This window comes from Bufo gargarizans, chromosome 5 (genome assembly GCF_014858855.1).
Source record: "Bufo gargarizans isolate SCDJY-AF-19 chromosome 5, ASM1485885v1, whole genome shotgun sequence".
NCBI lineage: Eukaryota > Metazoa > Chordata > Amphibia > Anura > Bufonidae > Bufo > Bufo gargarizans.
This window is the reverse complement of record NC_058084.1, coordinates 400,843,593-400,857,395: the sequence shown is the minus strand read 5'-3', so window position 1 is coordinate 400,857,395 and position 13,803 is coordinate 400,843,593. Positions and strand designations below refer to the sequence as shown.

The window sequence follows — 13,803 nt, the reverse complement described above, 5'->3', positions numbered from 1 at the left end:
TCACAGTAAGCAGATTACATTTATGACACTCTCCAATTCTTGCACCTACCGTATGTGCATGCTGCAGAAGCAACACTCTTCACATGTAGGGAATGGATAACATTTCTGCCACATGTATACTTTCACATTCTCCATTTAAACACAATTTGTGATCAGCATATTAAACAGTAAAAGCATCTTCAACATTTCATTTAATTTTATCAAATTGAAATCTTCATTCCCTGAATTTGCACTAATGTATATCTTGACTTTATGTTAAGACAAAGGGTATTCATTTCTATGTGATGTTGCTCAGCACTCCGAAGTTACTGTTCAGCCACAACTAACAGAGTGACAAAGGTTATCTGTATGTGCATCATGCCTTCTAAATACTACGTTTGGCATTATACCAACATGGTTTATTGATTACATGCAATTCAGCATTTAAATTGATCAATTAATGAAATGTGTACAGACCTCAGTGACCAGCGTGGACTTTTGCTGTGACGTGTCGTACACCCATCCATTCCGGCATTTCTCCGTGCTGTTTAGTCCATACCTCTCAATGGATTCAATATCCCAATCCACTGGAGTGTGCATGAGGCATTGCTCGTAGCCTCCACGTTCATTGTGTGGGATGGTTAAATTCAGCTGGTATTCCTCAGTTAGATTTGGACTTTTCTCCAAGATCCAGTTGGTATTGCAGTGGTGAGGCACAGAGATTCCCATAAACACCTGCCCAAACATGTGGAAGGCATTAAAGAAACTAAGGAAACACAACATAAAGACCAAACATTTCTGAAAGCGACCAAATTCTCCAACATGTTTTAGGATTTCTCCAAAGTCCGTCATTGTCACTTCATTCAAAGTCATGAAAAACACAAAACAAGCAGATAGAAATTAATGTTTAACCTCTGTCCAAGAGACACCTGTAAAGAGGCAAAGTCTCATATTTATATTACATGTATTGTGTTTACCTGTACAGATTACATTACAGTCTATAGATCATTTGAATTGTATATGATCTTCCTATGCATAGGTACATCTAAGAGTTAAATTTCCATATTTATTTTTTATTTATTTTACTTAGGGCTCATTCGGATGACCAAATATTTGGTCATTATCATTTCAATAGGGCCACAAAAAATGTGGAAAGCACACTGTGTGCTCTCCGCATGCGTACTTCTGTTCCATGGCCCCACAACTGTGGACAAGAATAGGCATTTCTATCATAGGGCTGGCCGTTCTTCAAAATGTGGAATGCACATGATCAGTATCCCTGTTTTGCGGATCCACAATTTGCAGTCGACTGAATGAGCCCTCACTCATACAGCACCATCATAATCTGCAGCACTTTGCAAACGTTATCATCAATCATAATCTAAATTTTATATCAGTGAGAGGAAACCCATGCAAACACAGGAAGAACATGCAAATCCATGAAGATGCTTCCTTGGTTGGATTTTAACCAAGGACTGCAAGGCATTAATGCTACCCACTGAGCCACCATGCTGCCCCATGCTATAGCCTTTTAAATTTAAAAAGGGCTTAATTAATTATGTAAAAAAAAACATAAATAAAATCTGCAATATAAAAAAAAATAGTGACCAAAGAGAGCAAAGCAAATCCGAACAAAGTTATTTAAATATTGTAAGGGATCATGTACTTGCGGTGGGGTCGATAGACTCTCAGACTCCTGGGGTTAAAAGTCCAAATGGCATTTTATTTGCTCCTCAGTGCAGCAAAATTCATGGCATTCAAGTTAAAAGTCACTTGGCTGAAGTCGCAGCAAATAACACGAAAAAGAAAAAAAAAACTCTTGCCCATCTGGGCTCTGATTAATACACAGGTCTCACCAATACAGCGCAGTTCACACAGGGGGAATCTGGCTCAGCCGGCTAGCAGGTCAGCTAGCTTCCCAGGCTTTCTGACACTTACTGACAATCTGAGACCTGATTTTATTCCCCAGTAATGATCCCAGCAGTAACACCTAAGATCACCACAAGCTAGAGGAAATAGCCATGCTGGAGTAAGGGAGTGGACTGGTAAGTCCCACTTCCACCTACCCACCAGTCCAATAGAATCCAGTCCAAAACAGAGTCTAACCAAAACTGTCTTAGCAAGCTACACTTTGTGGAAACCACTGCAGCTTTCTTGATTAGATTTACCTCACCCAGCTGAGGATTCTGGGTGAAATATACACCCTTCTAGCACTTTACTGTACACCTTACCACAATATATACAGTTGCAAGAAAAAGTATGTGAGCCCTTTGGAATGATATGGATTTCTGCATCTAAGTCACAACAATAGACAATCACAGTCTGCTTAAACTAATAACACACAAATAATTTAATGTTACCATGTTTTTATTGAATCACAGTGCAGGTGGAAAAAGTATGTGAACCCTTGGATTTAATACCTGGTTGAACCTCCTTTGGCAGCAATAACTTCAACCAAACGTTTCCTGTAGTTGCAGATCAGACGTGCAGAACAGTCAGGAGTAATTCTTGACCATTCCTCTTTACAGAGCTGTTTCAGTTCAGCAATATTCTTGGGATGTCTGGTGTGAATCGCTTTCTTGAGGTCATGCCACAGCATCTCAATCGGGTTGAGGTCAGGACTCTGACTGGGCCACTCCAGAAGGTGTATTTTCTTCTGTTTAAGCCATTCTGTTGTTGATTTACTTCTATGCTTTGGGTCGTGGTCCTGTTGCAACACTCTCAATCTTCTGTTGAGCTTCAGCTGGTGGACAGATGGCCTTAAGTTCTCCTGCAAAATGTCTTGATAAACTTGGGAATTCATTTTTTCCTGATAGCAATCCATCCAGGCCCTGACCACAGTTGGGATGAGGTTTTGATGTTGGTGTGCTGTGCCTCTTTTCTCCACACAAAGTGTTGTGTGTTTCTTCCAAACAACTCAACTTTGGTTTCATCTGTCCACAGAATATTGTGCCAGTACTGCTGTGGAACATCCAGGTGCTCTTGTGCAAACTGTAAACGTGCAGTAATGTTTTTTTTGGACAGCAGTGGCTTTCCTCTGTGGTATCCTTCCATTAAATCCATTCTTGTTTAGTGTTTTACATATCGTAGATTCGCTAACAGGGATGTTAGCATATGCCAGAGACTTTTGTAAGTCTTTAGCTGACACTCTAGGATTCTTCTTCACCTCATTGAGCAGTCTGCGCTGTGCTCTTGCAGTCATCTTTACAGGACGGTCACTCCTAGGGAAAGTAGCAGCAGTCTCTCCGTCCCCCCTGTGCCACTGCCACCAATAAGAGGAGAGAGGGGAGGAGGAGGGACTGTGGCCACTGCTCCACCAATGAAGATAATTAACGTTTAATACAGATACAGGAGGCGGGTGCCGGCGGCAGAATCACATAGCCGGTAGTGTTGATTGAGCACTAAAGTGCTCGGGTGTGCTGGTGATCAAGCTTAGGGATGCTCAGGTGCTCTACAGAGCACCAGAGCACAATGGAAGTCAATGGGATAACTAGAGCATTAAACAAGGCACCCCCTGCTCTGAACAGGGGAGGGTGTCTGGTTCACAAGAAAAGGTCAGAAATTGATGGAAACACCACTGAAATGGTTTGGGAACAGCATGGGGAGGATGTCTGGATGCATCTTGGACTCCCAGGTCGCTGCTGGGAAAAAAAATTTGTCCGAGTAGTACGCCACTTTTACAGACTGACAATAATACGCACAAAACCAAAGATAAAATTGATTTTAGAGAAAATATTGTTAGGAAACATTATTTCCTGTATATTTAGTTGTATATAAAGTACAAGTGCTGCCAAAAATTACAAGGAATAGGCACTCCGATACTACCTGTATATTACATAAAGGAGGGCCTCATTTACATTGTGGTACAATTGTTCAGGTAGTGGGACTCCTACACTCATAAAGCCTATGCACTAAGTGAAAGGGCTGACAAAAATTACAAGGAACCGGCACTCCAATACACCCTTTATTACACATAAAGGAGGGCATCATACACACCCTTAAAAAATTATGATTGATGGCCTGCTGGTGACCCTCAAAAAATTAGGAGCAGCACTAAAATCCTGCCCTGACAAAACGCTGGCGGCAGGGCAGGCCAGCACCTCCAAGGCGTAGAGCGCCAGTTCGTGCCAGCTTGGACACCCAATAGTTGTAAGGCACAGAGGGATCACTGAGGATGCTGACATGGTCTGCTACGTACTCCTTCACCATCTTCCAAAACTTTTCTCTCCTTGTGACACTTGGCAGCGCATCAATTTTTCCACAAGGACCTTCTGGTATTGCACCATTTTGCTTGTCCTCTCCACCACAGGAATAAGAGATGAGAAGTTATTTTTGTAGCGGGGGTTGAGAAGGGTGAACAACCAGTAATCGGTGTTGGCCAAGGTCATAGGAAAGGCATAACATACACTCACCTAAAGAATTATTAGGAACACCATACTAATACGGTGTTGGACCCCATTTTGCCTTCAGAACTGCTCAGGTAGCCTGTGGCATTTAAACAATTGCCAATTGGCACTAAGGGGCCTAAAGTGTGCCCAGAAAACATCCCCCACACCATTACACCACCACCACTAGCCTGCACAGTGGTAACAAGGCATGATGGATACATGTTCTCATTCTGTTTACGCCAAATTCGGACTCTACCATTTGAATGTCTCAACAGAAATCAAGACTCATCAGACCAGGCAACATTTTTCCAGTCTTCGACAGTCCAATTTTGGTGAGCTTGTGCAAATTGTAGACTCTTTTTCCTATTTGTAGTGGAGATGAGTGGTACCCGGAGGGGTCTTCTGCTGTTGTAGCCCATCCGCCTCAAGGTTGTGCGAGTTGTGGCTTCACAAATGCTTTGCTGCATACCTCGGTTGTAATGAGTGGTTATTTCAGTCAACGTTGCTCTTCTATTAGCTTGAATCAGTCGGCCCATTCTCCTCTGACCTCTAGCATCAACAAGGCATTTTCTCCCACAGGACTGACGCATAGTTGATGTTTTTCCCTTTTCACACCATTCTTTTCAAACCCTAGAAATGGTTGTGTGTGAAAATCCCAGTAACTGAGCAGATTGTGAAATACTCAGACTGGCCCATCTGGCACCAACAACCATGCCACGCTCAAAATTGCTTAAATCACCTTTCTTTCCCATTCTGACATTCAGTTTGGAGTTCAGGAGATTGTCTTGACCAGGACCACAACCCTACAAGCATTGAAGCAACTGCCATGTGATTGGTTGACTAGATAATTGCATTAATGAGAAATAGAACAGGTGTTCCTAATAATTCTTTAGGTGAGTGTAAAGTCAGCCATGTGTGCCAGAGTCCCAAAAGACAAGACTTCGCTGTCCTCATCAGGAGGATGACTGTCAATCTCCTCATCCTCTTCCTCCTCTTCGGCCCATCCACCATCCATGCTGAACAGATGGAATAAACCTGTTATGGGTACTACCCTCTGTAGCAGAGGCAACCGTCTCCTGCTTCTCCTCCTCATCATCATCTAATTCGCGCTGAGAAGACGAACGGAGGGTGGTCTGGCTATCACCCTGTGTACTGTCTTCCCCCATTTCCACCTGTTCCACATGAAAAGCATCCGCCTTCATTGTGAGTATTGAGCGTTTCAGTAGACACAGAAGTGGGATGGTTAAGCTAATAATAGCGGCATCGCTGCTCACCATCTGTGTTGATTCCTCAAAGTTGCGTAAAACCTCACAAAGGTCAGACATCCGTGCCCACTTGTCCTTTGTGAAGAGCGGAAGCTGACTGGAAAGGCGATGACCATGTTGCAGCTGGTATTCCACTACTGCCCTCTGCTGCTCACAAAGCCTGGCCAACATGTGGAACGTGGAGTTCCAGCGCGTACTCAAGTCGCACAACAGTCGGTGAGCTGGCACTTGCAAGCTCTTCTGCAGCGTTACCAGACTGGCGGCAGCTGTAGATGACTTTTGGAAATGGGCACACACGCGGAGCAGCTTCACCAGTAGCTCAGTCAAATTGGGGTAGGTTTTGACAAACCGCTGAACCACTAGGTTGAACACGTGGGCTAGGCATGGTATATGTGTGAGCTTACCAAGCTCCAAAGCTGCCTCCAAGTTACGGCCATTATCAGACACAACCAAGCCACAGCTCAGTCTGGTCCCTTTTCCCCTGCCACAGCTCTGCGGCGGTGTGCTGTTTGTCACCTAAGCAGATCAGTTTAAGCACGGCCTGTTGCCGCTTCCCCACTGCTGTGCTACACTGCTTCCAGCTACTGATTGATGTCTGACTGGTGCTTCAACATGATAATTCAGAGGTGGAAGTGGAGGAGGAGGCGGAGGAGAAGTGGGGGTTGCAGCCACTAAGATAGCCTCAAAACTTGTCATGGTCTTACCTCCTTGCTGTTCTCCTTCGTTTGACATGTGCTGGCGGCCATCTTGGTTTCTGGGTTTCTTGTAGCCTCCCACCCTGCGGCTCCTCCTTCCCACTGGGAGGAGCTGGATGCCTAGCTCATATATATAGGAGGTCTGTGGCTTCAGTTCCCTGCTTGGTCCTCCTGTGCTCACATGCTTCTAAGACTGCTGCTGCTTCTGGTTCCTGATCCTGGCTTCGTCTGACTACCCTGCTGATTCCTGATCCTGGCTTCGTCTGACTACCCTGTTGGTTCCTGATCCTGGCTTCATCTGACCACCCTTCTGGTTCCTGATCTCTGGTTTCGCAAGACCCTGCTTCGGTTTAGCCATCCGTTTGGACTTTTGCCTTACAGCTTTATTTTCAATAAAGCCTTCTTATTTCCACTCATCTCTTGTTGTACGTCTGGTTCATGGTTCCATGACATTAGGACCAAGCCATGAATTCTGACGGTACAGGGCCATCCTCGCTACCTACGCTGGTTGCCAGACTTGATCAGCAGGATCACCTGTTGGGTCGGTTCGCTGTGGCGTTGCAAACCCTGCTTGAACGCACGGCTCATTTAGCTTCCGTTGCCGATGGGTCGGTTGTCGCTCCTGGGCCCGCTCCTACTGCCGCTCCGGTTGTTGCGCCAGAGTCTACCCCGACACCTGTTGCTGCGCCTGCGGTGTTTCGGGGTATGACCGGTTCTGCCCCCCTTCCACAGCGCTTTGGGGGAGAGCCAACTCAGTGCCGAGGTTTCCTTAACCAGGTGGGCATTTACTTCGAGTTGCTGCCACATGCCTTTCCTACTGAGAGATCAAAGGTGGGCTTCTTGATCTCGCTGCTCTCGGACAAGGCCTTGGCCTGGGCCAGCCCTTTATGGGAGAACAACAATCCGGTGGTTGCCGAGTTTTCCGGTTTTGTTGCTTCTCTTCGGAAGGTATTCGATGTGCCGGCTCGTGCTGCCTCTGCTGCGAAGCTCCTTATGTCCATCAGACAGGGTTCACGATCCGTAGCTGAATACGCCATTGAGTTTCGTACCCTGGCAGCAGAGGTGGGCTGGAATAATGAGGCTCTGGTCGCTGCTTTCTCTCATGGTCTCTCGGATGCCTTGAAGGATGAGGTTGCAGCTAAGGACCTACCTGTGGAGCTCGAGTCTCTTATTTCTTTCCTGATTTTGATTGACACCAGACTCAGGGAGAGACCTTCCTTTCAGGAGAGCCTGCGGAGGCCTTCTAACAGATTGGCGCCTACGTTTGCTGTCCCACCCGTGCCTCCCTCTCCTCCCACGCCTCCTGGGGATGACTTGTCTGGGGGTGAACCCATGCAGCTGGGGTTTGCTCGCCTGTCCGAGGGGGAGAGGGTACTCCGGAGACGCGAGGGCCGATGCATGTACTGTGGTCTCGGTGGGCATTTTCGGTTGGCATGCCCGAACCGTCCGGGAAACGCTCGCACCTGAGATCCTGTCTGGGGCAGATCTTGGGTGGAGTCTCCTCGTCCCCGGTTTCCCGTGTTGACAAACCACTGATTACTGTTGTCCTCTCCTGGGTCGGGGGCTCGGTGACGACCCAGGCGTTGGTGGACTCTGGTGCTGGTGGTTTGTTCATTGATAGTGTGTTCGCTGCCGCCAATTCCATTCCTCTGCAGCCTCGAGGTTCCCCACTGGCTCTTGAGGCGATAGACGGCAGACCCCTTCTGCCGCCACACGTGACTCATGAGACCCTTCCAGTGGGGATGGCCATTGGTGCCGTTCACAGAGAGTCGGTCTGTCTCCAGGTTATTTCGTCTCCACACTACTCGGTGGTCTTGGGGTACCCCTGGCTCCAGAAGCATAATCCGACTTTCGATTGGAAATCGGCCGAGATCCTCTCGTGGTCACCGCAGTGTGGGGCTAGTTGCATCCATGGGCCTGTCAAGTTGCTGTGTACTTCCTCGGACTCTCTGTTGCCTCCTGAATACGAAGAGTACCGGGATGTATTCGATAAGGTGCGCGCGGTTGCCCTACCTCCGCACCGCCCATACGATTGTGCCATAGAGTTACAATCTGGTGCCGTTCCTCCTCGTGGCAAAGTCTATCCACTGTCGGTAGCGGAGAATGAGGCCATGGAGGAGTACGTGAGGGAGGCGCTTTCACGCGGACACATTCGCAAATCCTCGTCCCCGGCAGGGGCTGGATTTTTCTTTGTGAAAAAGAAGGGCGGTGAGTTGAGGCCTTGCATCGATTACAGGGGTCTCAATCGCATCACGATCAAGAACGCTTACCCGATACCCTTGATTTCCGAGCTGTTCGATCGCCTCAAAGGGGCCACGGTCTTTACCAAACTCGACCTGAGGGCGGCATATAACCTGGTAAGGATCAAGGCGGGCGATGAGTGGAAGACCGCGTTTAACACCAGGACCGGTCATTATGAATCCTTGGTTATGCCCTTTGGGTTGTGCAATGCGCCCGCAGTCTTCCAGGAATTCATCAACGATGTTTTCCGTGACCTGTTGCAGCAGTGTGTGGTGGTCTATTTGGATGACATCTTGGTATATTCTGAATCCATGGAGGCCCACATTCTGGATGTCAGACGAGTGTTGCAACGGTTACGAGAGAACAAGCTGTTCGGTAAGCTTGAGAAATGCGAATTTCACCGATCCCAGGTAACCTTCTTAGGTTACATCATTTCCGCTGAGGGGTTCTCCATGGATCCTGAGAAGGTTTCGGCTGTCTTACAGTGGCCCCAGCCCAGTGGTCTTCGTGCCCTGCAGCGCTTTTTGGGCTTCGCCAATTATTATCGGAAGTTCATCAGGGACTTTTCCATGCTAGCCAAGCCTCTCACGGATCTGACCAGGAAGGGCAGTAATCCCCAGGTCTGGCCGCCCGAGGCCATCCGAGCTTTTGAGGCTCTAAAGTCCGCCTTTGTGTCGGCTCCGATTCTGTCGCATCCCAACCCTGGGTTGCCGTTTGTCCTCGAGGTGGACGCGTCTGAGACGGGAGTAGGCGCCCTCCTGTCTCAGCGTAGAACACCAGAGGGTCCTCTGCTTCCTTGTGGGTTTTACTCCCGGAAACTGTCTTCCGCGGAGTGCAACTATCAGATTGGTGACAGGGAGTTATTGGCCATCGGGCAGGCCCTTAAAGAATGGAGGCACTTGCTCGAGGGCTCGGTGGTTCCGGTTCTCATCCTGACGGACCACAAGAATCTGACCTACCTCTCTGAGGCCAAGAGATTGACACCACGTCAGGCCAGATGGGCTCTGTTCTTGTCACGTTTTAATTACGTGGTCTCCTACCTACCCGGTTCCAAGAACATCAGAGCGGATGCCTTATCACGGCAGTACTCCGAGCTGTCCGGGGAGGAGTCGATTCCGACTTCGGTCATACCTCCGAATCAGATCCTGGCCGCCATTCGCACCAGCCTGACCTCTCCCCTGGGTGAGCAGATTTTGGCGGCTCAATCTGGTGCTCCCTCTGGGAGACCCAACGGCAGGTGTTTTGTGCCTGAGGAGTTGCGCACTCGGTTGTTGCGAACCTACCATAACTCCAAGGCCGCGGGGCATCCTGGAAAGAATCAGCTGTCCTGGGCTGTTTCACGTCTGTTCTGGTGGCCTTCTCTACGTTCCGACATCGCTGCATATGTAGCGGCATGCTCCGTTTGTGCCCAGAGTAAGTCCCCTCGGCACCTTCCGTTGGGCCTTTTGCAACCCATAGCCCCTGGGGAGCGTCCATGGTCACACCTGGGGATGGATTTCATTGTGGACCTCCCTGCATCCCGAGGCCATACGGTCATTCTCATGATAGTGGATCGGTTTTCCAAAATGTGCCACTGTGTACCTCTCAAGAAGTTACCCTCTGCACAAGAGTTGGCCTCGATTTTTGCCAGGGAGGTCTTCCGGTTGCACGGTTTGCCCAAGGAGATTGTGTCGGATCGGGGGAGTCAGTTTGTGTCCAGGTTCTGGCGCGCCTTTTGCTCCCAGTTGGGGATTCATCTCTCTTTCTCATCGGCCTACCACCCTCAGTCCAATGGGGCCGCAGAACGATCCAATCAGGCATTGGAGCAATTCCTTCGTTGCTATGTCTCCGATCACCAAGACAATTGGGTTGACCTCCTGCCTTGGGCTGAGTTTGCCAGGAACACGGCGGTGAACTCTTCCTCTGGGACGTCTCCCTTCATGGCCAATTATGGGTTCCAACCTGCCGTGTTACCGGAGGTATTCTCTCCCCAGGATATTCCGGCTGTGGAGGATCACCTTTCCGTCCTACGTGCTTCTTGGGTACAGATCCAGAGGTCCCTTGAGGTCTCTGCGCAGCGCCAGAGACTCCAGGCTGATCGCAGACGAGCGCCAGCTCCTTCCTACCAGGTCGGAGACCGCGTATGGTTGTCCACCTGCAACCTCATCCTTCGAGTGCCCACTCCCAAGCTGGCGCCTCGCTTTGTTGGTCCCTTCCGAGTGCTTCGCAGGGTAAACCCGGTAGCCTATGCCCTTGCGCTTCCTCCTGGCATGCTGATCTCCAACGTGTTTCATGTCTCCCTCTTGAAGCCACTGGTGTGTAATCGTTTCACTTCCTCGATTCCTCGGCCTCGTCCGGTCCAAGTGGGCAATCGTGAGGAGTATGAGGTGAGCAATATCCTGGACTCACGCCTGGTCCGCGGCCGGGTGCAGTTTTTGGTCCATTGGCGTGGTTATGGTCCAGAGGAGCGTTCCTGGGTTCCCTCCGCAGATGTCCATGCTCCTGCCTTGCTCCGAGCCTTCCACGCACGCTTCCCTCAGAAACCGTTCCTTACTCCGCGGAGGTGGGGCCCTTGAGGGGGAGGTACTGTCATGGTCTTACCTCCTTGCTGTTCTCCTTCGTTTGACATGTGCTGGCGGCCATCTTGGTTTCTGGGTTTCTTGTAGCCTCCCACCCTGCGGCTCCTCCTTCCCACTGGGAGGAGCTGGATGCCTAGCTCATATATATAGGAGGTCTGTGGCTTCAGTTCCCTGCTTGGTCCTCCTGTGCTCACATGCTTCTAAGACTGCTGCTGCTTCTGGTTCCTGATCCTGGCTTCGTCTGACTACCCTGCTGATTCCTGATCCTGGCTTCGTCTGACTACCCTGTTGGTTCCTGATCCTGGCTTCATCTGACCACCCTTCTGGTTCCTGATCTCTGGTTTCGCAAGACCCTGCTTCGGTTTAGCCATCCGTTTGGACTTTTGCCTTACAGCTTTATTTTCAATAAAGCCTTCTTATTTCCACTCATCTCTTGTTGTACGTCTGGTTCATGGTTCCATGACAAAACTGATGGAAGCTGGAAACTAACTGCCCCTAAAACTGAACCACCTGATGTACAGTATAACTGCTTTACTAGGTATAACTCTCTCCATAACTCATTAAATTGATTCTTCAAAAACACTGGTCCATTCATTGTCAAGATCCAATCATTGGCAGAAAACTCCCAGTATTACCTATAGATGGGCCCACACTCTGAAAAATATACTAGGGCCCTCTTGCCCTAAACACACCGGCCACATTTTGGGCTCCCAGAATAGTGATCCCAATACCTCACCCAAAGGCTCCTTCCGGTGTGGCTCCAGGCGCTGCATGTGTTGTCTCCGCATCTCGAACCATGTAGACATAGTGGTTGTTTCCAACACAGGTGAATCCATTCCGCTTAAACACAATATGAATTGTAATTCCAGGTACGTTGCGTATATGTTGGAGTGCCCCTGTGGGTTACAATACATTGGCTGTATGACTCAAACAATGAGGGAGAGACTGAACCAACATCGTTCTAACATCCAGCAAAAATATTTGAAACACGGGGTGTCAAACACTTTTCTGAGGTACATCGGGGCAACCATTTTGGCTTAAAATTGACCCCCATCGATTCAGTCCCCCAATCTTACTCTCAACTTTGCAAAAGAGAGATGTACTGGATCTATAGGTTTAATACTCTAACCCCATTTGGCCTGAATGAAACCCTGGAATTTAGTCATTATTAAATTGGGTAGAAACAAAATCCCTTTTTCCAACTAGACATCCATTCATGCCACCAGATAGGAAAAACTTGGGGCGTCGACTCAACGGACCCAATCATATATTATTCCACCAACTCACCATCCCATCTCTGTTGCGACTAATCATGTGATGAGTATGATACCAATTACCACTAAATCCCCTGATTGTCATTCCCAATAAGTCTCCATCACGGAGTGGGAAAGACTGAGCCAAGGAAGGATTAAAAAATTGGATAGATGAAGGAGTAACTAGGAACAACATAAATTCCCTCTCACACTACGTATCACTCTCACTGGAATCGGTCCTTTTAAGGAGTTACTAACTGAGTGTATATGTATGTGTGTGTATATATATATATATATATATATATACTCACCTAAAGAATTATTAGGAACACCATACTAATACGGTGTTGGACCCCCTTTTGCCTTCAGAACTGCCTTAATTCTACATGGCATTGATTCAACAAGGTGCTGATAGCATTCTTTAGAAATGTTGGCCCATATTGATAGAATAGCATCTTGCAGTTGATGGAGATTTGAGGGATGCACATCCAGGGCACGAAGCTCCCGTTCCACCACATCCCAAAGATGCTCTATTGGGTTGAGATCTGGTGACTGTGGGGGCCATTTTAGTACAGTGAACTCATTGTCATGTTCAAGAAACCAATTTGAAATGATTCAAGCTTTGTGACATGGTGCATTATCCTGCTGGAAATAGCCATCAGAGGATGGGTAAATGGTGGTCATGAAGGGATGGACATGGTCAGAAACAATGCTCAGGTAGCCCGTGGCATTTAAACGATGGCCAATTGGCACTAAGGGGCCTAAAGTGTGCCCAGAAAACATCCCCCACACCATTACACCACCACCACCAGCCTGCACAGTGGTAACAAGGCATGATGGATACATGTTCTCATTCTGTTTACGTCAAATTCGGACTCTACCATTTGAATGTCTCAACAGAAATCGAGACTTATTAGACCTGGCAACATTTTTCCAGTCTTCAACAGTCCAATTTTGGTGAGCTCGTGCAAATTGTAGCCTCTTTTTCCTATTTGTAGTGGAGATGAGTGGTACCCGGTAGGGTCTTCTGCTGTTGTAGCCCACTTTTCTTTCCCATTCTGACATTCAGTTTGGAGTTCAGGAGATTGTCTTGACCAGGACCACAACCCTACATGCATTGAAGCAACTGCCATGTGATTGAAGAAATAGAACAGGTGTTCCTAATAATTCGTACAGTAGGATATGAGTTCTTCCATTGTGGAAGCACTCATCTCCATATTTATTTGTATCGCCGGCCTCAGGAAAGCGATACAGATGTCTGTGCTGCAGTGGGGCAGGGGAGGGAGAGGTGTCTCCCTTCCCTGTTCTTCTGATAGGCCGCAGGCACTAATGCCTGTGGCCTATCAGAGACCGGCTCAGGAGGCGCAATGACGCCATTATCATTGCACCGCCTGAGCCGGGCAGCACACAGCAGGGACACAGGC

At 48.3% G+C, this 13,803-nt stretch overlaps 1 protein-coding gene across 2 annotated transcripts in view; it reads right to left on the bottom strand.

Moving 5' to 3' along the window:
* The window catches only part of LOC122938613 (solute carrier family 22 member 13-like), a 42,882-nt gene extending 42,032 nt beyond the window's left edge, over nt 1–850 (bottom strand). For both annotated transcript variants that reach the window (XM_044294255.1, XM_044294256.1), the window contains exon 1: nt 457–850. In XM_044294255.1, coding sequence (XP_044150190.1) covers nt 457–831 — 375 coding nt within the window. In that variant the 5' untranslated portion in view covers nt 832–850. The remainder of the gene's footprint in view (nt 1–456) is intronic.
* Nucleotides 851–13,803: the final 12,953 nt, after the last annotated feature.